The following is a 25,964-nucleotide window of genomic DNA, read 5'->3' on the forward strand; positions in this document are numbered from 1 at the left end:
TTTTTTTAAAAGAAGGGGGATGTAATATTCATATGTGTCACCATACTGAATTGTAATCTGGATGCATCATACTGTGCAATGATTGGTTAAGACCACCCAGGTGGTGAGGTCATTCTAAGATGATCATGGCCAGAGACACATGGACATGCACGTTATAGCTAGTTAACAAAGAGCTACGTTTATAAATATCCTGTCGTCCTGCATTTTATTATTTTGTACAAAGCGTACAAAACAAGACAGGTACTTATTTAGATTAGGTAAGAGAATATCATGTTACCATTGGTGTATTAAAATGAGAGTTAGGGTGATGTCACCTCATCCCCTTAATAATCCTGCCTCCCTAAATCCAAATGTTTGAAATGGGAGAGTGGACCAGTAACTTTATGATCAAACTTTATCAATATAGAAGCCAGTCATTTTCCATACTTTGGTCATCATACTTTGATCTGGTTTCATTCAAATAGCATCCAATTTCATGAAAAATATGATTTTGATTGTTCATGACCTTTAAAATCCCCATTGGCCTCATGGTGAAATCCCTGAGTGGTTTCCTTCCTCTCCGGCAACTGATTTAAGAAGGGGGTGCCTGTATCTTTGTAGTGACACCATCCAAAGTGTAAAATTAATAACTGCACCATGCTCAAAGGGTATTCATTGTCTGCTTTTTTTTTTTTTTTACCCCTCTACCAATAGGTGCCCTTTGCAAAACATAGGAAAACCTCCCTGGTCTTTGTGGTTGAATCTGTGCTTGAAATTCACTGCTCGACTTAGGGACCTTACAATTATCTGTATGTGTGGGGTATATATTTGGGGTAGATCTAAAAATCATGGTAAACACTATTATTGCACACACAGTGAGTCCATTCAACTTATTATGTGACCTGTTCAGCACATTTTTACTCCTTAACCTATTTAGGCTTGCCATAACAAAAGGGGTGAATACTTATTGACTCAAGGCATTTCAGTTTCATTTGTAATTAATTTGTAAACATTTCTAAAAACGTTAGTTCCACTTTGACCTAATAGGGTTTTGTGTGTAGATCAGGCGACACAATCTTAATTTAAGCCATTTTAAATTCAGGCTGTGTAACAACAAAATGTGGAATAAGTCAAGGGTTGTGAATACTTTCTGGAGGCACTGTAACTGCTACTTTCACTCACAAGTCAGTGAATATGGTTGTATAATTAGGAGATGACTTTAGCACCGTGTGTGAAAGGTTAACACGTGTGTTTGTTAGAGTAAAGCAGAAGAGGTAACAGACTATGAGCATGGAGAAGATGTGTTGGACATCTGGTTTGACAGTGGAACCTCCTGGGCTGCTGTTCTTGAAGGTGAAGTTCAGTGTTAGCTACTCTGGCAAAGCTACATACTACTGCTGCCAAGTATTCTTACACTAGCGATTACGTTAAATTCTTAGAATTCAAGGTTGTTTCTGAAGGTTGCGTCTTCTTAGCTAGGCCTAGCTAAATCACAATTTGGTAAGTGCCTACCTATGCTCACACAGCCAGTAATGCTAAGTGTCCTTACTGCACTACGCAGTTACTGAAGACTTACAAACTTCCTGGTAATGCTATCTCTATTTGCCACATTGCTCATTGTGAATAGTTCATCCAGTAGCAATTACTTAAACTCTATCTCTACCTATGTAGCAGCTTAGTCCTCTCACATCAACAACTAGATAAGTCTCCCTGAGGAACACACACTGACACCTCCTTAGATAAGTATTTATTGTTGATGGTGAGGATGATTGTACAAAACATTAGGAACTGCTCATTACATTTACATTTTAGTCATTTAGCAGACACTCTTATCCAGAGCGACTTACAGTTAGTGAGTGCATACATTTTTCATACATGACATAGACTAACCAGGTGAATCTAGGTGAAAGCTATGATCCCTAATGGATGTCACTTGTTAAATCCACTTCAATCAGTGTAGATGAAGGTGAGGAGAAAGGTTAAAGATGTATTTTTAAGCCTTGAGACAATTGAGACATGGATTGTGTATGTGTGCCATTCAGAGGGTGAATGGGCAAGACAAAAGATTGAAGTGCCTTTGAACGGGCTATGGTAGAAGGTGCCACGTGCACCGGTTTGTGTCAAGAACTGCAATGCTGCTGGGTTTTTCAAGCTCAACAGTTTCCCGTGTATCAAGAATGGTCTTCCACCCAAAGGACATCCAGCCAACTTGACACAACTGTGGGAAGCATTGGAGTCAACTTGTGCCAGCATCCCTGTAGTACGCTTTTGACACCTTGTAGAGTCCATGCCCTCACAAATTGAGTCTGTTCTGAGGGCAAAAGGGGATGTGCAACACAATATTAGGAAGGTGTTCTTAATGTTTTGTACACTCCAATGTTCAGATACATGTAAACCACACCATTTCCTGAGATGTATCCATGTTGCCATTGTGAGTGGTTGTGTTGTGTTTTCAGAGATGAAGGAGAAAGCGACTCTGACTCCTGAGTCACGGCTCAGCTGGCTCCCCTGCCTCCTACGCAAACCCCTTGTGCCAGGTTAATAACCCAACCCAAGACTTTACCTCCTTCTACTCATCCCTCCTTCTCTTTTACCTCCTCTCCATCACCTTCTCTCTATTTCCTTTCTCTCGCTTTCTTTCTCTCACTTTCTCTCTCTCCCTCCCACCCTCTCTCTCTGACTCTCTCCTCAGCATGTGGGACTCTGAGCACCTTATCTGGGAGCTGAGCACCTTAAGGGTAGTTTCCCGTTCAGAATTCACTCCCTGACTGTGCTCCTTTCTGTTTAGTCAGCTATCTGTCTCTCGAAAGGCAGCAAGGGAGGATCTTCAAGCCTCTCTCTAACCTCTACACTGCCCTGTGGCTTTGGAAAACTGCCCGTCATGTAACATTTCTGTACTGTCTCTGAAGGCTGGCCAAGGTGGAATGTATGTTGCTACTACATTCACACAGGGCATTGGTCAAGGCGTTGTTGCACGATATTGGTGTACTTCAGTACACTGCAGACTTGTCATATGCGTAGGCCTCAATGTCCTCACTAACAATGGCTGTAGTCTGTCTCTCTAGACTTCTCCTGCCTCTGTGGACAATGTCAGTGAAGTTCTCCTGATACTATCTGATTAAAGCTGGAATCTGCAGTTGCTACATACATTTTTGGACTTATAAATGAATGCTTTTGACTAAAACAGAGCCGAGGAGTCTGCTTTATTGTTTCAGCTGCAGATGCTAGCTTTCAGAGAACCACTGCTAAAACCTCAACATATTTCTCCCCTTTCTCTCCCTCAGAGTCGGACGCGAGGGCTGATGTGTATGTAGAGGGGAAGGACCAGATAGGAGGTTGGTTCCAGTCCTCTCTGCTCACCAGTGTCGGCGTGCAGAAAATGGCACCCTACAAGTCAGTGAAAGCCTTTAATATCGAAGTGGGCTTGCTGTATCTGTGTCTGTATGAAATTCAGAGAAGAAAATGTATACATTAGTAATTTCTCTCTCTCAGGGCTCTAGTAGTACATGACTTTGTGGTCAGTGAGAAAGGAGATAAGTCTTTAGGCAACTTAGTAGACCCAGATACAGTCATCCACGGCGGGAAGGTGAGAGGCAGTGGATGAGATCCCCACTTACTGGAGAAACACATACACACACACTCCTGGGGTGGGAAGGCGACCCCTCTCTCATCCCCTATCTCTCTGTCTCTTTCCCTCTCTTTCTCCCAGGACCCCAGTGTGTCTCCTGCCTATGGGGTGGATGTTTTGCACTGGTGGGTGGCAAAGTCCAACGTCTTCTCTGAGGTCCAGATCGGCTCAACCATGCTCATCTCAGCCAGAGACATCATCGATGAGGTGAGTCTCTCATGGTGTCTCCTGTGTGTCTGTCAATTTGTCTGAAAATATGTCCATCTGTATGGAAGTTGGTCTCTCCCTGCTTCTCCAGACTGACAATGCTATAATAACTCCTCCACCCACCCTTTCTCTTTCTAGTTGAGGAATACCCTGAAGTTCTTGCTGGGGAATCTGCAGGGTTTTGACCCTCGTACTCAGGCAGTGGACCCCAAAGAAATGAACTACATTGACCAGTACCTGCTGCACCTGCTCTGGGACTACAGTATGAAGATGACAGATGCCTACAATGACTTTGATGCGGGCAGGGCCATCCGCCTGCTCCAAGCCTTCATCACCAGGGACCTCTCCAGCTTCTACTTCAGCATCATCAAGGACAGGTACTGATACTCTTGGTAAATAGTATTCCTACTACTACCACTGCTATTGTTATGTTATTACATAGTTACTACTAGTCTATTCACGGCCGGCCCGCTCATTAGGCAGCCTATGACGGCAGATTGACGAGGTCGGCATTTTCTGAGCTAAACTGACCAAGATGCACCTCCAACAACAACACATAAAACCTTACATAATTCTGCCCCAAAACAATTACAATTTCTCTCAACCAGTTGCATAAGGGCTTTTTAGATGAGCGTTGATGCCACCCTGTGGTAAGCAGTGCCCACTTTGTCAAAGGCAGGGGTGCAAAATATTCCAGGGTGCTGTTGGAGAGACGCATCGCTGCCATGCCCCACCAACGTTCCGTCAAGGAAATCATTGAACATAAATCATGTAGCAGATATAGTATATGGAAGAAAGAGTATATGGCCTTGTCTGTAGCCTACAGGCTGGAGATAAAATGTATGACAATGTAATGAGATGGACACGTTCTACATCCTGCAGATTTCACAGATCAAATAGCCTAACCTAAATGGCGCCCAATCAAATAAAAAATGTGTTTTCAGGTTAACAAACAACATATCCTAAAAACAGGACAGGTCAAAGTAAAATGGACAATATGGAATGGACAATCACAACTGTTGTCCAGGAGTTTCAACCCATTTCAAGTTTGTATCCGTACATTTTTGACAAGCTGATCATAGCGAAAAAGAAAATACTTCTGCATTTCCTGCTGTGTAAACATATTGCAAATAGACTCACGATAACTCCTGATAAAGTTGGGTAGCTGATATTCAGAGCTTAAATAGCCAAATTGATTAGTCACAGGAACCAGTAAGCAAGAGCCAACATATTTTTTGGGTGTTTTACAAACGGTAGGCTTACCACAGATGGGCATTCATAAAATTAAATTTCAGGCAACACTGTAGGCTACACATCAGTAAGCACGGGCCGACGCCTTTTGAACGTCTTTTTTGGTGCATTTCGGACCGGTCTTGATATCCACATCCACGGACCGGTTTGGTTCAGAACCGAAAATGAACCTAACTTCAACGTCTGGAAAATACTTATTTTCACCTTTCATTCAGAACCTAAATTCAACCTAACTTCAACGTCTGGAAAATACGTCTTAGTAAACGTTGTTTCAATGTCATTTTGCTTACTGGGACTATTCTAGTTTTGCGGGGACTGCCTTCTTTGGTCTCGCCTAGGGTGGCAGAACGGCAAGGACCGGCCCTGACTCTATTACACTGTTACTAGAACACTACTATGAATACACTGTCATTAATTAATAGTGTGTTACAACTACTCTCTCTTCCCTCTGTCCAATCAGGTGGGATTATCCGTGAGGACAGTGCTTACCAAGTAGCGGCAGTGCCCACCTCTATGGCCCGGTGCCGCCGTTACACCTCAGACTCCCCGGACTGCCCCTGCTGCTAGACCATCCTCACCGGGGCTCAGTGACACCCCCGCCCACACCCGTCACCATTACAACCTGCAAATGACCCTCTGACCCGGTCTGTCTGCTTGAACTGACCCCGGACAACCAGGGGTCAACAAAGAAACACACCCAGCTTAGCAACAGTACTGAGGGGTAACAGAGCGACAGCCACTGTCTAGCAGTTGCCAAAACTACATTACCCACAATTCTTTAAGTGACATTGACTCTGGCATGTTGTTGCATGCAGAGCGAGGATGGATGGATGGTTTAGCACACATTTTGTTTTTATTTATTTAAGAAAGAGGAGAGAATTATCATCTGGTTTAAGAGCTATGCAGTCCTTTTGGGTTTATATAACACCTCTCCCAAAGAAGGGCACACGTCAGTGATGTTCCCTGGAAAGGGAAATGTATTTACTCCTGAACCACTCCTATGAGACACAGAGAACAGTAATATACCTACTGAGAGAATCAAGTCAAAGGGCAGACATGAAGTCAGATTAAAGTTTATATGTGTATGTTGAGAGGATATATAGGGGATGGTACAATTGAGTGCTTTGGTTTTTATTTTTATTCAAGTTTAATGTTGAATTGGAAGTCATAATGTAACTCATGTTACTATGTCAAAAGTAAAGAAATGTGGGAAAGATGTTTTGAGTTCATTAACAAATTATTATGATGGTTTTGGGTGATTGTTCTTCCAAATGTTTACTTGTAAATGCAAATCTCTGTATAATACTCCTATCCCTGTACACTATACCAAACTCATTAAATAATTAAAGATTATTATTTTAGTTTGAATATTAACCAACACAATACACATGGAAGCCAGATATGGTATATTGGGGATTGCGCTACCTGACAGTAATCATCAAATAGTCAGTGATTCCCATCACCCTCTGAATGAGGTCATTGACCAACCGTATGAACCCAAGAAAAAAACGTCACTCATTATGTACAAATGTTACGAAACGTTATAAACATCGATCTACCTGAATGGTCTGGAGAGAATACTGTACTGCTACCGATTAGAAATTACCACCATGACCAGCATTGACTGTTCTTACCCCAGACCCAGAGAGAAAGAGACCAACGATAGATAGACCATGCTGAGCATTAAACCTATTTATTCTGTTTTGTCTGCCCCCAGTGGGTTCCTCAGCCAGGGTGTAGAACTACAGAACAGTACAGAGGGGACAGGCACAGCTAGTACAGTACAGCAGCGTATATATATATATATATATATAACCAAAAATAACCATATAATCCATTCTGTCTGTTTATCATACATCATCATTACCAATCTGAGGGACAGGTGAGGAGAAAGGGATGCTTACTAAACAATGATATGGCACACAAACACACCCTGCAACCCCCTTTGATTGGATCGTTAAGTCTCAGAATGGACAGTACAGGGGCTGCTAGGTATAGCTGACAGACAGAAAAGTAAAAAGAAACAATAAGTAGGAAGTGACAAAAACAAATGCATATCCAACGCCATACTCCTCTAGCCAGTCATATCCCCTTCAGAAATGCAGACTTAACCATTGATAATTAAGCACTGGATTGAATAAAACCATTAATAACAAATAAAAACATCCTCTCTGTCCCTCCCTCCATTTTTCATTTACAATTAGATTTTTTTCAACTGAACACATGAGCCTCCTTCCTCTCATAAAAACGCCCCGTTTCCCTGACCTCTCCTTCCTGTACTGTACATGATAGGAAATATATAGGATTATAGACTTCACCAGTTTACTACCACACTCTCTCACTCCTATCCTGGATGCTAGCAATGAAAGCAGGAACGGAATTTCACACAGGCCATCTAGCTCCCTCTCTTCCTGAGCCTCTTGCTCTCTTCCCCCCCCCCCTCTCTCTCTCAGTCCTCTCCCTGCAGGGCCTCCACAGCCTCCAGTAGGTGTAGTGCCAGGCTGTACTGGCCGTGGTTCTCAGGTAGGATCTCTATGAGGCGGCTCACCAGCCTACTGGTCTGGCTCAGGGGCACCGACGGGCACCCCAGCTCACTGGGGTCCTGGGGACAACACACACACATAAATAATAACACCATTAGTAACCCACGCAACACTAGGGATGTTGAATTAAGCTAAGAGACAGATGCTTTTAAGCACCTTGAGCCAGTTGTTCTACAGTGGTTCTAACATGTTATAAGGTAACACAGAGGTTGGTCTCACCATAGCCTTGAGCCAGGTGCAGAGTGTGGGGGGGAGGCGTGCCAGCAGCTCCATGGCAGGCTTAGTCTGGGTCTGGGTGTGGAGCAGGGAGTAGCTCAGCCTCTGGCCTGTTAGAACCAACAGCTGGGAACCCAACACGTCCTTATCCTCCACCTCCAACATCACCTGACAGACAACACACACACACCAGTTGGCTTCCGATTTTTTTATATACCTTGTGAGTGATCATATTCATTTGATTACTATGTGTGTATAGCGTTCCTTGTATTTTGTATTGAGGGACCTGTTGGTGTTTATGACTACCTACTTGCTCTGCCCGGGGGTCCAGGCCCTGGTTGTACAGCTCACACACCAGGTGTCTGCGCAGGATGTCTGGGTTGACTTGCAGCAGGGGCCCCAGGTCCAGACACAGAGAGGGCCACGTCTCGTCCCCTGAATCAAGGTCCGGCCGGGCAGATGCAGGAGCCTCCCCCGTCCCTGCCTCCCTCTGGGTCTTCACCCAGCCTGTCAACACCCTGAGCAGGAACTCCTGTCTAAGGGAGACCAGGCCAGGGTCCATGTCTCCACTGGGCATCAGCTGGATGGACACCAGCTCTCTGAAGAAGGCACTCTTACCCTGGAAGAAGGAAAGACTTGTAGTGAGTATACTGTAGGTGTTATGCATGTGTGTACTTTTTGGTTTACACCACGTGTTTGTCTCACCTTGCTGTCGAACAGGCTGAGTGGTTTGACTCTGAGGCTGAAGGTCATAGCAGCGTGTAGTACAGAGGCCAGGAGACAGTGGTGTTGTACAAGGGGGTAGTGGACTCCCCTCTGCTCCAGGGCTAACTCTGCTATGGAGGCAGGACCCTCCGCTCCCCCCCACACCTCCTCCACACACAGCTCTGGAGGGGTAACCTCTTCTATCCCCGAGTCCGCCTGGAGCAGAGGGGGAAGTGGTTCAGAGTTACCAAGGAAAAGCCTCACTTGACAGTATCACTATCAAATCAACCAAAGTGGCGTCTATCTGTGCATCTACAAATGCTTTAGTTCAAAAGTAATTTTTCAAAGTCCCTGTGCTGCAGCAATGGTACCAGGGCTCGCAACTAACTTTTTTCCTCCTTAATGAAAACAGACAAACATCCATTACATTATTAATAATAATAATAATAATAATGTATTAATTGAACATGTTAACCACATGTATACAATATATCTAAGAGAGAACAATGTTATTGTGAACTGGTTACTGAATAAACTTAAGTTAGAGACATTACATTCCACCACCAGCTGCCCCATTAAACAACAATAGCCTATACAATAAAGAACGTGTATGTGTGTTCCCCAGCCTTCACTTTCTCTGCTTCACCCTCCCTCTTCAGTCACTGAAGAATGGTCACCTTTACCTTTTTGAGCACCACCACTTACATAACAGCCAGGGCCTCAAATTTACTTTTTGGTTCACCAGCCACTGTGGCAGGTAGATTTAAAAATCTACCAGCCAATCAGATTTCTTACCAGACAAAATAAAGAAATGTCCAGTAACATTACACCAACAAAACACAAAAAAACATGAGCATGCTTTGTAATGTTTCTGAAACAATACATGCATTACTAGTAAGACGTAATTTCATTTAATTTTTTGTGACCTGAGTCTTTGAACAAAAATATCACAGATGAGACAAACATTTTCACCTGCCGCTTTAAAAGGAGGGTACCGTGGTAACGCGACTTGAGTCATGTTTGTGACAGATCGAGAGTGACTAGTATCCGCGTTGTTTCTCTTCCCTAGCTATTGAAACTCAAACATGAAAAAACAACCTAGCTTGTGAACAAAACAATGTAAATAGCCAAGAAGCACAAGGACAAAGTCTTACTTCAGTAGACTCATTTAAAGAAAATTAAACAAACTTTTTTGCCTGTGCCCAGCGCTTCTAAAAATGAATCTGTTACTCAGCTCTTCACGTGCGCACGCACAGCCCCCAGCCATGCAGTGTTGCAGCGCGAGGCAGAAATACTTTGCATATTTTACAGTGTGCATTCAGTTCAGGCCACAGAGATACAACCATTTCTCTGGAATAACCTAAAGACAATGCAAATGCCACAGCAACTCCCGGCACACGCAACCTCAGATCCTGGCCAGTAGGCCCGCAGACAGGCTGGGAGAGAGTAAAATGTGCATTCTAATAGGCCTATTTGCCCAACATTGTAATGAAATTCTAATATTAAACATTTCCATAACCTAAATAAATATATATGCGAAGTCTAGCCAGCCATATCATTGTTTGAAACCTGGACGTTTTGCTTTTAATAGCCTACAGCCAAAATTAGACCATAGAAAAATAGTGAGTTCTTTAAGATTTCCTGATATGCCATTGAAACCAGAATTGTTTCTTCTACTGTCCAAAGGCAGTAAGGCACAATCCTATTGTTGCATCTTTAGATATTCCCTCTTTCCAAGTTTCTACCATTAAGTTGTATATCCATCTCTGTCGCATTTTAAAAACTGCTCCCATCAGGTGCACGTTTGAGAATGGTGTTCTCCCGTAATAGCATTTTGGAACATTCACACATATGGCCGAGACGAGTGAACACATTGCTGCGCTTGTAATATGAATTATTCATAGTTTATCAACTTTTAAGCTAAATGTTGTTATCTGTTTGAGCAGCCTCATCTTTGTGTTACATTTTTTTAGTATGGAACCACTGTTGTATGCATTTTAATTATATGGCCTATCGTCCCCCAACCTTCCCAACGTCTGTTTAGAACCATCCCAGACATATTCATTTTTTTATCGTCCCCGGGACGACGGGATGCCCTTAATTTCAAGCCCTGAATGGTACATCATTACTGTGGCAAACCCTCTTACAGGGTGGCGTTGACTTACATCCACTTTGCACACAGCACATGCTTTTTACCTGTGCTGCAGCGCAGTTAATTTGCCTAACTGTATGCATCCATCCATCTTTTTTTGTGTACCTCCATCAGAATCTGTAGCAGCTCAGCACAGGAGCCCAGGAATGATGTCATGGCACCGTCTCCCATTCCCACATCCTGAATAAACACAGAAACACCACAAATTGTATATACCGCTATGTACTATGTCTATTCACAGCCCAAGATCAACAAGTTCCAATCAGAGAGCTAGACATGTAGCTGTAAAGCTGAATAGGGCAGTGCTCTGCTCACCCGTCGACACAGGCGGTCTTTAGGGGCCTTCCCAACCTGTGGAGGAGGAAACACAAACAGAGGATGGGTTGGAGCATTATAAAGATAATCATGATCAACGACGTTTCATGCATCAGAACTCTCTCACATACAAACAATCGCTGCTCACCTTCTCCATAAGGAAAGCAGCAGCTGAGAAACGTTTAACGATGAACGTGTTCCACATCATTGAGGAGATGCCTGCAGGAGAAAGAGAGTCGTCTTATAGCACAAACCAAGGGACACACTGCGTGAATATTAAATACGATTCTGTATAGTCTGACCCAGCTGGATGTGAGGACTAGAGACTAGCTTCAGGTGTTCTACTGCACAACACAGATACCTCCCCTCCTACAGAGAGAGAAAGAGAGAACAAAACATTAGATTGTACACCTCAAACTGTGTGTATATAGATGTATACGGATGTGAGTGTATGTGTGTGTATAGATGTGTGAGTGTGTGTGTATAATGTGTATGGATGTGAGTGTCTGTGTGCTGGTACTGTATGGAGCCAAACCTCTGGGTCTTTGTTCCACTGAACTACGTACTCCCAGCAGCAGTGGGCAAAGAGCAGGTCAGGAGAGAGGGAGTCTGGGAATCGCTGACACACAGACACCAGCAGCTCTGGAGGGACACAGAAAACACACTCTTTAATACAACAACAACCACACTTCCTATAGAGGAATCCGTTTAGTGACCACAGGAGTACCCACTCACCTGCTGCCCTATTGAAGTCTGCATCCTTCTGGCTTTTCTCTCCATCCCCCAGCACTGGCTGGGACGGCTGTTCCGTGCTCTGGGCCTCCCCCCTCCTCTGCAGCATGTCCTTCAGCCGCTCAGGGGCCAAGTCCTGCCTGAACACCCACTTAGCCACACTGTCTGCTATACCACCTGAGAGAAAGAATGGGGGGGAAAGAGAGAGAGAAAGAAAGGGATCTACTTTTCATGTGATTGGATTGGTGAAAGCAAAGTTTCACTTTACCACTCTCACCAATCCCAAGCCTCTCAGATCTGAGATTCCTTCAAGGATTTAAGTGGCTGCGGATCCAACTTTTCTGGACCTTTCTTCCTGGGGTTTAAAGGTCCTGAAGCTTCTGCGCATGTGTGGGATTCTGTACTTTACACACAGTCTCTGCTCTACTTGTAGAGAACAGGCTACTCTGGCAAATGGCGCTCGTTTAATAGTTACCGGTAGATCAAAGCTGAATCAATGTCTGCAAGATCACAATGACAGTATATAATAGCATAGTATACCGTTATTGTAATGAAGCTGAAATGGTCTAACCACAAGGACACCGTAGTGAAGAAGGCACGACAGCGACTCTTCAACCTCAGGATGCTGAAGAAATTCAGCCTGTCCCCGAGGGCCCTCACAGTGTTCTACAGGAGCGCCATCGAGAGCATATTGTCGGACTGCATCACAGCCCGGTACGGCAACTCCACCACCGTGGACCGCAACGCTCTTCAGAGGGTGATACGTGCAGCCGAACGCACCATTGGGTGCACACTGCCTGCCAACAGGACACCTACAACACCAGGTGTCGCAGGGAGGCCAAGAAGATCAGGGACCCCAGCCACCCAAGCCATGCCCTGTTCTCCCCGCTTCAATCACTCAGACGCAGTCAGTACATGGCAAAAACTCAAAGACTGGCCAATAGTTTCTACCAGGCCTAATCGCCCAACATCAGTGCCCGACCTCACTAATGCTCTTGTGGCTGAATGGAAGCAAGTCCCCACAGCAATGTTCCAACATCTAGCGGAAAGCCTTCCCAGAAGATTGGAGGCTGGTATAGCAGCAAAGGGGGGACCAACTCCATATTAATGCCCATGATTTTGGAATGAGATGTTTGACAAGCAGGTGTTCACATACTTTTGGTTACGTATGTGCTTTGATTGAATCGAAACACAGGTATGCTGCAGTTTGTTAACACCATCTGCTCAAAAGTTCACACACATGCGCAGAAAGTGATCCGGATCTTTCCATGGGGTTCTAGGGGGGGTGAGACGGGGACGGATTCGCAGCCACAGCCTTTTTATTTCTTATAGTATTCATCTAGTACCTCGGCCTCCCTCCAGCAGGGCTTTGACTGAGCAGTGTGGTGTGACGCCCCCTGGTGTTCCCTTAAGAGGAGGCATACACAGCAGCGTCTGCAGGGCCAGCACATCCTCCAGCTGTCTCACACACACCGCCCACTGCTCCAGCTCCAACGACACCGCCTCCCACTCCGACTGGAACTGACACACACACACACACACACACACACACAGAGAGGGAGTCAGTGACGAAGCACACATATCAGTGTGTGTGTGTGTGCGCGTGCGCATGTGTATGTTACCTTGGTATCGGCCAGGCTGGTGATGTTATCCTTGGCAGCGCGGTGAGCCACTATTGCAGCCAGCAGTGCAGCAGCAGCACTGTGGGACTGGACACACGCAGACCGCACCTGCTGCCACCAGGGGGAGACACACTGCATGTCCCATGACTCCTCCACCGCACCTAAGGAGAGGAGGAAGAAACACAGACGTCTACGAAAGTCAATGGGAGTCCACCACAGGAGGCTGCTGAGGGGAGGACGGCTCATAATAATGTCCGGAACGGAACAAATGGGATCAAACACCTGGGAACCATGTGTTGGATACCATTCCACAATTCCGCTCCAGCCATAACCACGAGCCCGTCCTCCCCAATTAAGGAGCCACTAGCCTCCTGTGGACTCCACTACCTATTATCTAACCACAACCCAACTGCTAACTCAATTTTATCACAGCACAGACCACATTACAAAATAAGATGTGCTCACACACCTTTCATGGAGCTGAGGGCAGTGAGGAGTGTGTGTAGGTGTCTGACGGCCTTTGGTTTCTTCAATACTTCCTTCTCTCTGTGCAGCCATACACTCAGCAGCAGAGACTGAGGGAAAGAACACACACACACATACAGACACACACACAGACAGACAACATGGAAGAGTTACATTTCATTCTATTTCAGTCTATACTTCCTCCCATACCCAAATCTCCCCTTCCTTGAAATCGGAGGTACGGATAAAAAAATATGGATGGATGCATACAGTTGGGCAGATTGTACTATTTCACTGTAGATCCCCCAGCCCAGCTAAACCTGCCTTAGATAGCTCTTTTGTCCCACCCCCCATACACGCAGAGACCAACTCAATCGGTGCCTCCAGTGATGCTCTCTCCTTCATCGTTACCCAACGCTTAGGTTTACCTCCACTGTACTCCTATCCTTCCATATCCTTTTCTGTACATAATGCCCTGAATCTATTCTACAACGCCCGGAAACCTGCCCCTTTTTTTCTCTGTACCCAACGCACTAGAAGACCAGTACTTAAAGCCTTTAGCCATATCCTTATTCTACTCCTCCTCTGTTCCTCTGGTGATGTAGAGGTTAACCCAGGCCCTGTAGCCCCCAGTATCACTCCTACTCCCCAGGCGTTATCATTTGTTGACTTCTGTAATCGTAAAAGCCTTGGTTTCTTGCACGTTAATATCCGAAGCCTCCTTGCTAAGTTTGAGTTATTCACTGCACTAGCACACTCCGCCAACCCTGATGTTCTAGCAGTGTCTGAATCCTGGTTTAGGACGGCCGCCAAATATTCAGAAATTTCCATCCCCAACTACAACATTTTCTGTCTCGATAGAACTGCCAAAGGGGGTGGGGTTGCAATCTACTGTAGAGAGCTCTATCGTACTATCCAGGTCTGTGCCCAAACAGTTTGAGCTTCTACTGCTAAAAATCCACCTTTCCAGAAATAAGTCTCTCACTGTTGCCGCTTGCTACAGACCCCCCTCAGCCCCGAGCTGTGCCCTGGACACCATATGTGAACTGATTGCCCCCCATCTATCCTCATAGTTCATACTGCTTGGTGACCTAAACTGGGATATGCTTAACACCCCGGCCAACCTACAATCTAAACTAGATGCCCTCAATCTCACACAAATTATCAACGAACATACCAGGTACAACCCTAAATCTGTAAACATGGGCATTCTCATAGATATCATCCTGACAAATTTACCCTCTAAATACACCTCCGCTGTGTTCAACCAGGATCTCAGCGATCACTGCCTTATTGCCTGCGTCCGTAATGGGTCCGCGATCAAACGACCACCCCTCATCACTGTCAAACGCTCCCTAAAACACTTTAGCGAGCAGGCCTTTCTAATTGACCTGGCCCGGGTATCCTGGATGGATATTGACCTCATTCCGTCAGTAGAGGATGCCTGGTTGTTCTTTAAAAGTGCTTTCCTCTCAATCTTAAATAAGCATGCCCCATTAAAAAAATTCCGAAATAAGAACAGATATAGCCCCTGGTTCTCCTCAGACTTGACTGCCATTGACCAGCACAAAAACATCCTGTGCCGTACTGCATTAGCATCGAACAGCCCCCGCGATATGCAACTTTTAGGGAAGTCAGGAACCAATATACACAATCAGTTAAGAAAGCAAAGGCTAGCTTTTTCAAACAGACATTTGCATCCTGTAGCACTAACTCCAAAAAGTTTTGGGACACTGTAAAGTCCATGGAAAATAAGAGCACCTCCTCCCAACTGCCCACTGCACTGAGGCTAGGAAACACTGTCACCACCGATAAATCTACAATAATCGAGAATTTCAACAAGCATTTTGCTACGGCTGGCCATGCTTTCCACCTGGATGTTCTGAAAGAGCTAAAAAATCTGGACCCCTACAAATCAGCTGGGCTAGACAATCTGGACCCTTTCTTTCTAAAATTAGCCGCCGAAATTGTCGCAACCCCTATTACTAGCCTGTTCAACCTCTCTTTCGTAACGTCTGAGATCCCCAGAGATTGAAAGCTGCCGCGGTCATCCCCCTCTTCAAAGGGGGGTGACACTCTAGATCCTAACTGTTATAGACCTATATCCATCCTGCCCTGCCTTTCGAAAGTATTTGAAAGCCAAGTTAACAAACAGATCACCGACCATTTCGTATCCCACCGTACCTTCTCCGCTATGCAATCCGGTTTCCGAGCTGGTCATGGGTGCACCTCAGCCACGCTCAAGGTCCTAAACGATATTATAAACGCAATCGATAAAAGACAGTACTGCGCAGCCATCTTCATCGACCTGGCCAAGGCTTTCGACTCTGTCAACCACCGCATTCTTATTGGCAGACTAAATAGCCTTGGTTTCTCTAATGACTGCCTCGCCTGGTTCACCAACTACTTCTCAAATAGAGTTCAATGTGTCAAATCGGAGGGCCTGTTGTCTGGACCTCTGGCCGTCTCTATGGGCGTGCCACAGGATTCAATTCTCGGGCCGACTCTATTCTCTGTGTATATCAATGATGTCGCTCTTGCTGCTGGTGACGCTCGGATCCACGTCTATGCGGACGACACCATTTTGTATACATCTGGCCCTTCATTGGACACTGTGTTAACAAACCTCCAAACGAGCTTCAATGCCATACAACACTCCTTCCGTAGCCTCCAACTGCTCTTAAACACTAGTAAAACTAAATGCATGCTCTTCAACCGAACGCTGCTTGCACCCTCCCACCCGACTAGAATCACTACTCTCGGCAGGTCTGACCTAGAGTATGTGGACAACTACAAATACCTAGGTGTCTGGTTAGACTGTAAACTCTCCTTCCAGACTCACATTAAGCATCTTCAATCAAAAGTTAGATCTAGAATCGGCTTCCTATTTCGCAACAAAGCCTCCTTCACTCATGCTGCCAAACATGCTCTCGTAAAACTGACTATCCTACCGATCCTTGACTTCGGCGATGTCATTTACAAAATATTCTCCAACACCCTACTCAGCAAATAGGATGTAGTCTATCACAGTGCCATCCGTTTTGTCACCAAAGCCCCATATACTACCCACCATTGTGACCTGTACGCGCTTGTTGGCTGGCCCTCACTACATATTCATCGCCAAACCCACTGGCTCCAGGTCATCTATAAATCACTGCTAGGCAAATCCCCGTCTTATCTTAGCTCACTGGTCACCATAGCAACACCCACCTGTAGTCTGCGCTCCAGCAGGTATATCTCACTGGTCATCCCCAAAGCCAACACCTCCTTTGCCCGCCATTCCTTCCAGTTCTCTGCTGCCAATGACTGGAACGAACTGCAAAAATCTCTGAAGCTGGAGACTCTTATCTCCATCACTAACTTTAAGCGTCAGTTGTCAGATCAGCTTACCGATCACTGCACCTGTACACAGCCTTTCTGAAATTAGCCCACCCAACTACCTCATCCCATTATTGTTATTTATTTTGCTAATTTGCACCCCGGTATCTCTATTTGCACATCATCCTTTGCACATCTAGCATTCCAGTATTATACGAAATTGTAACTATTTTGCACTATGGCCTATTTATTACCTTACCTCCATAACTTACTACATTCGTACACACTGTATATATATTTTTTGTTGTATTTTTGACTTTATGTTTTGTTTACCCCATATGTAACTCTGTGTTGTTGTTTTTATCGCACTGCTTTGCTTTATCTTGGCCAGGTCGCAGTTGTAAATGAGAACTTGTTCTCAACTGGCTTACCCGGTTAAATAAAGGATGAAATAATTAAAATAAATAAAATATTAAAACATTTCCCTGCGCTGCAGCACTGGTAAAAAGCATGTGCTGCATGCAAAATGGATATTAGTGCACGTCACACTCCCATCCTCTTGACATACCACTCTCCTTCCTCTCCTCACCAGTAAATGCTGTGGGCTGATGCCGGTCTCCTGGAGTGTGTCACAGACTTTCTGTAGAGGGCTCTCTCCTGTCAGACAGCCCCAGAACAGAAAGCTCCCTACAGGGAAAACAACACACAGTCTTACCCCTTATACACATAGGTTTCAAGTTTCAAGTTTTTAATGTCGCGTGCACAAGTACACATTATGCCATGGAGCGAAGGGGAAATGTAGCAGTTTTAAAGCTAATTTCCTGCAATTTTACACATTTTCAAGTTTTCAATGTCACGTGCACAAGTACAGTGAAATGCCTTTCTTGCAAGCTCTAAACCCAACAATGCAGTAATCAATAACAATGTAATACTAGAAATAACATAAGGTAGAACAAAAACACACGAGAAATAAAAATAAGAACACGAGAAAGTAAGAATACTATATCCAGGCTCAGTCAGTTCCAGTATCATATTTACAATGTGCAGGGATACTGGAGTGATAGAGGTAGATTTGTATAGGGGTAATGTGACTAATTGTGTGTGTGTGTGTGTGTGTGTGTGTGTGTGCGCGCGTTCATCCTACCCAGTTGTGTCCAGTCTGTGTCGGGCCCCGGGACCACCCTGATCTCCTCTCCATCACACTCCATCTGGGACAGAAAGCTGCGTACAGGAAGTGATCCGTCAGGGGAGTCCTGGGCGAATGAGACGGAGGGGCGGGAGCCGGAGGTGAGCTCTGTGTAGCGCTGCAGGATGAGGGAGACGCGGGCCAGCTCCTCCTCTACTCCTGCAACCTCTGTCTGGATAGGAGGAAGCAGTGGAGGAGGAAGAGAAGGGAAGAGAAGAGAAGAGAAGAGAAGAGAAGAGAAGAGAAGAGAAGAGAAGAGAAGAGAAGAGAAGAGAAGAGAAGAGAAGAGAAGAGAAGAGAAGAGAAGAGAAGAGAAGAAGAGAAGAGAAGAGAAGAGAAGAGAAGAGAAGAGAAGAGAAGAGAAGAGAAGAGAAGAGAAGAGAAGAGAAGAGAAGAGAAGAGAAGAGAAGAGAAAAAGAAGAGTAGTTCAAAATTCCAAATTGGTAAATGTTGTTGGCAACTCAGCCTGCTGTTTACTGTTCTGAATGTAGCTAGTTTATTCAGTGTCAGAATGCTGTACTCACAGGTTTAGTGTGTGTGTGTGTGTTTGTGTTTGTATGTACTGTATATGTGTGTGTGGGTTGGTTCTTCTATCCTTGTGGGGACCTTTGGGGACATTTCCCATATCCTCATGAGGACAAAGGCTATTTTAAGTTTAGGGGTTAGGTTTAGGGTTAGAATTAGGGTAAGGGGTTATTGATTAGATTTAGAGTTATGGTAAAGGAAAATGTGATTTTGAATGGAAATGAATTTTAGGGCCCACGAGGATAGATGAACAAAACGTGTGTGTGCGTGGTGGTTCTGCACTCACAGGCTTAGTGTGTGTGTCTGTGCTAGCCTCCACAGTAGAGTGCAGCTGTTGGATGTCGGTGTAGAGCTGGAGCAGTTTCAGCTGGGAGGAACACAACTGGAGCAATGCTTCATCTACCGCCTCAGGGTCTGCAGGGACAACACACAGGCAACACACAGGCATTCACAAACACAGAAGCATTAAGACACATATTTGTACAAAAACATGGTTTTGATATTCATTCTCAATAAATATCCAGAAATGCACGGTACCTTTCCCCCTGAGACTGGCCAGTAAGACTCGGGTGATGTTGGTCAGACAGGAGACTGGAGCATTCTTATTGGCTAGCAGAGACTCCAGGGCCTAAAGTGCAGGACAGAGAGCAGAAAGTAATAAGGAAGGACATTCCCTGGGTGTGCTGACCCCCCTCTGTGTCTGAGTGTGTGTGTGTGTGTGTGTGTGTGTGTGTGTGTGTGTGTGTGTGTGTGTGTGTGTTCGTTGACCTGTTTCTTAATAGCAGGGTGTTTGATGTCCAGCAGTACACTCTGGGCCTCACTCTCCAGGATATCTGAGGAGAGAAGGTCAAAGGTAAGAAAGAGCTCTTCTTGTTTGCCCTGTTCAAATACTTCTGGAAAGGGCACACTCTCATCTTTTCATTTTCCCCGTCCATCTCTGTCGTACCTGCTTCCACCTCTCTGTTCTTCAGTAGTGTGGTCAGTCTCTTCAGCAGGTGCATGTCCTTTGCTCTCTCACTCTTCTTATCACTGAAACAGGAGTCAACACTGTTACTGCACTGCAGCATTTTGCGTGTGTATTTTTGTCATGTATGACTATCGAGAGACCATAGTGTTCGAAATAACTTTTCACATGAAAATAATTGTAACCCTGATACGAAGTATGTGTATGTACTCACCTGAGGGCCAGATGGAAGGGGACAGTGATAGTGCGTAGTACTCCAGTAGCAGGGTCGAACAGACACACCTGCTGTGTGTGGAGCTGCCAGCCCTGACTGGTCACACTGTTCACCCCCATCAGCCGGTAGCCTGCATACAGCAACCTGACACATTCACACAGGAGAGAAGGTAATGTTTACTGGTTAGAATGGTGCAAATGCTTTAAATCAGAAATGTGTGTGTGTGCCTGTGTACCTGCAGTGTTTCCCGACAGTGAAGGCTCCTACTCGGGGGCCCTGCTGTGTGCCCCACACCTCCAGGATGCCTCTCCTGGGGGCGTAGATGACCAGGAACTGAGCGTGGCGCCGTGGGAGGGGCGCAGACGGGGAAGACTCGCCCCGCCCCTCAGACACCTGCACCCAACCCAGCTGGGCATCCCGGTAGCCTGGGGCAGGGAACACTCAGAATTAGATTATAACTAGATATATAACCAGGGCCTTTTTCCAAATCAATGAAAACTAAACCCTACAAAATGTTTCCTGTCTTTATAATAAACCAGAAAATTCAGTTACTGTTGAGTGTTAAAGGGAAACTCTATTTTTATCTCTCTCACCCTTCCACATGCGGATGGCGATGCCTCTCCCCACGTCGAGCAGCATGACCCTGCCAAAGTCATCCGTGACCCCAGCCAGAGTGTTACAGGGGGACAGACAGATGGACTCCCCATGACGCCGCGAGTCTGGGAGACCAAACCTGGGGACGGGACACAAGAGGAAGGACAGGGTGAGGTAATCACTTCAGTTAGAAATGTAAACCAGGCAAATTGATTCATTTGCAAGTGAAAGTGGTAAGGTAACTTGGCAAATTGACAGTGTGTCAGAGTGTATGTGCAGAAGAAACCATTTCCTAGTTCTTCTAATAAGAGGGATGTGTTGGTCACCTGACTGCCAGGGGCGTGGCCGGTTCCACCTTGGGCTTCTGTTTCTGAGTTGGCTCTTCCTCATTCTGTTTCTTCCAGCCCAGCCACCCACTGAGAGAGAGAGAGAGAGAGAGAGAGAGAGAGAGAGAGAGAGAGAGAGAGAGAGAGAGAGAGAGAGAGAGAGAGAGAGAGAGAGAGAGAGAGAGAGAGAGAGAGAGAGAGAGAGAGAGAGAGAGAGAGAGAGAGAGAGAGAGAGAGAGAGAGAGAGAGAGAGAGAGAGAGAGAGAGAGAGAGAGAGAGAGAGAGAGAGGAAAAGTAGAGGGGAGAGAAAGGGTACAGAGAGAAAAGAGGCAATGCAGAAGGAGTGAGAAGAGACGGAATGGAAAGGAGAGGAAAAATACAGAGCAAACCAAATGCATAGCTGGAGCCCTGAGCTGGAGAAAATCTTAGATATTTAACTCATAGTTATAAGCAGAATCATAGCGCGCAACCCCTGTGAGGGTTTTGAAAATCATACCGTGGGTATTTCAAAATACCCTGGTATATGGTATACCGCCCAAGCCTAACATTCACCAAGGAATACACACACACACACACCTGGCGGCGGTGAATAAGGCCGACGTGAGTTTGCTGGCCACAGCCAGAGCAACGTGGGAGAGGAGAGGCTGGGAGCTGCCCTAGAGGGAGAGAAAATAGGACAGTCAGGAATCCCTGCTACTGGTCTACTACAACTTTCTCTCAGAGAGATAAATAGACATGCGTGAGGTGAGAAAAAGATGGACAGCAGACAGACACAAACACACACCTCTATGGCATAGTAGAAGCCTGTGTAGGGTCCTCCCCCCACAGTGATGTACTGACTCATGGCAGGGAGGCTGCCCTTCACAGAGGCATGGAAACCCCCCAGGATAGATGCATTCTTCATCTGGTCAAACACACACAGCGTCATTATACCTGGGAAGGGAGGTACGAAAAGAGAGCACAGTTAGAATGGAGAACATAGCTACAGTTTCACTGTCTTTCAACCAGTATCCATCCAATCAATTCTTCATGATCTTCTCCCCCTTTCTTCTCCCGCCCACTCCCCGTCCTCCTTCCCCCTCCAGCCCCCCCACTCCCTGTGCCCATCCATCCATCTGACCCTCCCTCTTCCTCTCGCTCACCCACACTGCTGTGGTCTACGATAGCATCCATGTCCTGTAGACCCCACTTCTTATAGGCCAGAGGAGGAGGCTGGACCACCTCACTGCCTGCTGCCGCCGCTGGGGAGGGGAGGGGAGGGGAGGGGGGAGAGAGAGAGAGAGAGAGAGAGAGAGAGAGAGAGAGAGAGAGAGAGAGAGAGAGAGAGAGAGAGAGAGAGAGAGAGAGAGAGAGAGAGAAGACACGCACATAGAAAGTAAAGAATAATGACAAAGAGAAGGGGTTTGGAGGAAGAGAGGGTAGACAGAGAGAAAGACGAGATGAGGGAAAGAGTTGAGTAAATGGTATGGAATTCCAGTATACTGTATATCACCTCAAGCTACAATACACAAAATATAGAATATCGGGGTGATGAGAGGTGTTGGGTTTGCGCCACAAAGCTCAATTTTAGTCTCATGTGACCAGAGTACCTTCTTCCATATGTTTGGGGAGTCTCCCACATGCCTTTTGGCTAACACCAAATGTGTTTGCTTATTTTTTTCTTTAAGCAATGGCTTTTTTCTGGCCACTCTTCCGTAAAGCAGCTCCTTCGGGGTTATGTTTGGTCTCTTTGTTGCCTCTCTGATTAATGCCCTCCTTGCCTGGTCTGTGAGTTTTGGTGGGTGGCCCTCTCTTGGCAGGTTTGTTGTGGTGCCATATTCTTTCCATTTTTTAATAATGGATTTAATGGTGCTCCGTGGGATGTTCAAAGTTTCGGATATCCTTTTACCCCTTTTACCCCTGAGAGGCCCCTGTGTTGAGGATCAGTGTGCAAGATGTGTTGTTGCCTACCCTTACCAGGAAATCCAGGATCCAGTTGCAGAGGAGGTGTTTTGTCCCAGGGTCCTTAGCTTAGTGATGAACTTTGAAGGCACTATGGTGTTGAACGCTGGGCTGTAGTCAATGAACAGCATTCTCACATAGGTGTTCCTTTTGTCCAGGAGGGAAAGGGCAGTGTTGAGTGCAATAGAGATTGCGTCATTTAGCTTGTCTGGTAGGCTTGTGTCACTGGGCAGCTCGTGGCTGGGCTTCCATTTGTAGTCTGTAATAGTTTGCAAGCCCTGCCACATCTGACGAGCGTCAGAACCAGTGTAATAGGATTCAATCTTAGTCCTGTATTTAAGCTTTGCCTGTTTGATGGTTTGTCTGAGGGCATAGCAGGATTTCTTATAAGCGTCCGGGTTAGAGTCCCGCTCCTTGAAAGTGGCAGCACTACCCTTTAGCTCAGTGCGGATGTTGCCTGTAATCCATGGCTTCTGGTTGGGGTATGTACGTACGGTCACTGTGGGGACGACGTCATCAATGCACTTATTGATGAAGCTGGTGACATGTGGTATACTCCTCAATGCCATTGGATGAGTCCTGTAGCTTAGCATCTGCGTCATCTGACCACTTCCGTATTAAGCGAGTCACTGGTACTTCCTGCTTTAGTTTTTGCTTTTATGCAGGAATCAGGACGATAGAATTATGGTCAGATTTGCCAAATGGAGGGCGAGGCAGAGCTTTGTACGCGTCTCTGTGTGTGGAGTAATGGTGGTCTAGACTTTTTTCCCCCTCTTGTTGCACATGTAACATGCTGGTAGAAATTAGGTAAAACGGATTTAAGTTTCCCTGCATTAAAGTCCCCGGCCACTAGAAGCGCCGCCTCTGGATGAGCATTTTCTTGTTTGCTTATGGCTTTATACAGCTTGTTGAGTGCGGTCTTAGTGCCAGCATCAGTTTGTGGTGGTAAATAGACAGCTACGAAAAATATAGATGAAAAATCTGTTGGTAAATAGTGTGGTCTACAGCTTATCATGAGATACTCTACCTCAGGCGAGCAAAACCTTGAGACTTCCTCAATATTTGATTTTGTGCACCAGCTGTTATTGACAAATAGACACAGACCGCCACCGCTTCTCTTACCGGAGGCAGCTGTTCTGTCTTGCCAATGCACGGAAAAACCAGCCAACTGTATATTATCCATGTCGTCGTTCAGCCATGTCAAGGTGAAACATAAGATATTACAGTTTATAATGTCCTGTTGGTAGGATAGTCTTGAACAGAGCTCCAGTTTATTCTCCAATGATTGCACGTTGGCCAATAGGACGGATGGTAGAGGCGGGTTACCCACTTGCCGACTAATTCTCACAAGGCACCCGGACCTGCGTCCCCTGTATCGGCATCTTCTCTTCATGCGAATGACGGGGATTTGGGCCTGGTTGGGTATCTCGAGTAAATCCTTCGCGTCTGACTCGTTAAATAAAACAATCTTTGTCCAGTTCGAGGTGAGTAATCACTGTTCTGATATCCAGAAGCTCTTTTCAGTCATAAGAGACGGCGGCAGAAACATTATGTACAAAATAAGTTACAAACACAGTGAAAAAACACACAAAATAGCATAATTGGTTAGGAGCCCGTAAAACGGCAGCCATCTCCTCCGGCACCATTCTCCATCTGACGCTAATAGTGGAATGATAGTGTTTCACAGCATTAAAATTCTACACTGTTTGCGCAATTTCAGTTTATGTGAGAAGACAAGCACTGAACAGTGTAGAGAATCATTGTACCATCTAAATCGATGTGAAATATCTTTTCAATATCAAAAAATATTGTTTTTACAGCTGTTTTATGCTGGTGGACCAAAACCGAAAGTCACTTACCATGAGCTTTAATAAGATGTAAAAATATTTTTTTTCATATTGAAAAGACATTTCACAGCGATTTAGATGGTACAATGATAAACTGAAATTGAGCGAACAGTGTAGAATTTTAGCAACCAGAAAGCGATTTCCACTAGATAACACAGTCAAAGTCAGAACAGCTTTCCCAGTTTGACAACAGATGCCGCTCCAGCGGGAGAAATCAATAGGCGAATACCACAGCCAATCACAACACTGGCAGGTAAGTAATACTGTGAAACACTATTATTCCACTATATTATTCCACTACTAGTGCCAGATATATGATGGATATTTTCTGGAATGACAATGCAAAAATTCAAAGAAATCCTATGTGTAGCACCATAAACATTTTACATTTACATTTTAGTCATTTAGCAGATGCTCTTATTCATAGCGCCATTACTGCGGTACTACAACTAGTTTTACTACTACTAATGCCCTACCTCTACTGCTACTACAGTACTTTAACAAACAGACACAAAACACACACACATGCAGCAGTACCTCGAGCCACCTGGTTTCTGCAGGCCCGTAGAGACTGGAAGAGACTGAAGCCGTCGATGGTGACCAGGGCTGCTGGATAAAGGATACTCAGCTCCTCATGCTAAGAGAGAAAGAGAGAGACTCATAAATACAAAGTGTCACCAAGAGAACCTTGGTATCCAGGCCCAGACAGCAGTCAGTGTTTCGATGTGTGCTATAGTCGTACCTGCTCGGTGACACCGGGGTGGCGGGGGATTTCATAAGTGCGACACTTGAGCCTCAGGACAGGGTCCTCATTCAACAGCTGGGCTAGGAGTAGGACCCCACTCTGACAAAATACACACCACTGTTAGATTATCACCAGCCAGACTCCTGATGGTATTCTGCCTTCCAGGTAACAAGTAAATGCTGCTGTACCTCGGTGTAGAAGCGTACATAGCCAGATGAGAAGCCCACTGCGATACAGGTCCAGTCTGGTCGACCTGTGGAACTCCTGAACAGACAGAGAGACAGAGACAGAGACAGAGAGAGAGAGAGAGAGAGAGAGAGAGAGAATACTCATCAATAGAACACAAACTTACATACACACACATTGATATGTACACACAAGTGAACACACATGGATGGACACACAAACGGACACACTAGATGGCTTACCTCTTCTGGCTGGCCAAAGGTATACAGATGACACTGCTCACACTCTCCCTGTAGAGACACA

General features: G+C 45.5%; 1 protein-coding gene and 1 pseudogene across 1 annotated transcript in view; one reads left to right on the forward strand and one right to left on the reverse strand.

Annotated features, from left to right (window-relative positions):
- The window catches only part of LOC121545053, an 18,951-nt pseudogene extending 12,072 nt beyond the window's left edge, over positions 1 to 6,879 (forward strand).
- rab3gap2 (RAB3 GTPase activating protein subunit 2 (non-catalytic)) overlaps positions 6,743 to 25,964 on the reverse strand; it is a 21,708-nt gene continuing 2,486 nt past the window's right edge. Inside the window, exons 5-34 of the mRNA XM_041855409.2 lie at positions 25,904 to 25,951; positions 25,664 to 25,739; positions 25,473 to 25,574; positions 25,268 to 25,367; positions 22,085 to 22,183; positions 21,727 to 21,875; positions 21,519 to 21,598; positions 20,943 to 21,032; positions 20,616 to 20,755; positions 20,258 to 20,447; positions 20,023 to 20,166; positions 19,791 to 19,873; positions 19,613 to 19,677; positions 19,382 to 19,472; positions 19,131 to 19,258; positions 18,278 to 18,491; positions 17,723 to 17,820; positions 13,820 to 13,925; positions 13,351 to 13,511; positions 13,075 to 13,249; positions 11,732 to 11,905; positions 11,532 to 11,638; positions 11,299 to 11,365; positions 11,145 to 11,215; positions 10,997 to 11,032; positions 10,787 to 10,861; positions 8,530 to 8,745; positions 8,135 to 8,443; positions 7,828 to 7,992; positions 6,743 to 7,667 (exon numbers count right to left, since the gene is read on the reverse strand). Coding sequence (XP_041711343.1) covers positions 7,515 to 7,667; positions 7,828 to 7,992; positions 8,135 to 8,443; positions 8,530 to 8,745; positions 10,787 to 10,861; positions 10,997 to 11,032; positions 11,145 to 11,215; positions 11,299 to 11,365; positions 11,532 to 11,638; positions 11,732 to 11,905; positions 13,075 to 13,249; positions 13,351 to 13,511; positions 13,820 to 13,925; positions 17,723 to 17,820; positions 18,278 to 18,491; positions 19,131 to 19,258; positions 19,382 to 19,472; positions 19,613 to 19,677; positions 19,791 to 19,873; positions 20,023 to 20,166; positions 20,258 to 20,447; positions 20,616 to 20,755; positions 20,943 to 21,032; positions 21,519 to 21,598; positions 21,727 to 21,875; positions 22,085 to 22,183; positions 25,268 to 25,367; positions 25,473 to 25,574; positions 25,664 to 25,739; positions 25,904 to 25,951 — 3,712 coding nt within the window. The 3' untranslated portion in view covers positions 6,743 to 7,514. The remainder of the gene's footprint in view (positions 7,668 to 7,827; positions 7,993 to 8,134; positions 8,444 to 8,529; positions 8,746 to 10,786; positions 10,862 to 10,996; positions 11,033 to 11,144; positions 11,216 to 11,298; positions 11,366 to 11,531; positions 11,639 to 11,731; positions 11,906 to 13,074; positions 13,250 to 13,350; positions 13,512 to 13,819; positions 13,926 to 17,722; positions 17,821 to 18,277; positions 18,492 to 19,130; positions 19,259 to 19,381; positions 19,473 to 19,612; positions 19,678 to 19,790; positions 19,874 to 20,022; positions 20,167 to 20,257; positions 20,448 to 20,615; positions 20,756 to 20,942; positions 21,033 to 21,518; positions 21,599 to 21,726; positions 21,876 to 22,084; positions 22,184 to 25,267; positions 25,368 to 25,472; positions 25,575 to 25,663; positions 25,740 to 25,903; positions 25,952 to 25,964) is intronic.

Source organism: Coregonus clupeaformis, chromosome 29 (assembly GCF_020615455.1).
Source record: "Coregonus clupeaformis isolate EN_2021a chromosome 29, ASM2061545v1, whole genome shotgun sequence".
NCBI classification, from domain to species: Eukaryota; Metazoa; Chordata; class Actinopteri; order Salmoniformes; family Salmonidae; genus Coregonus; species Coregonus clupeaformis.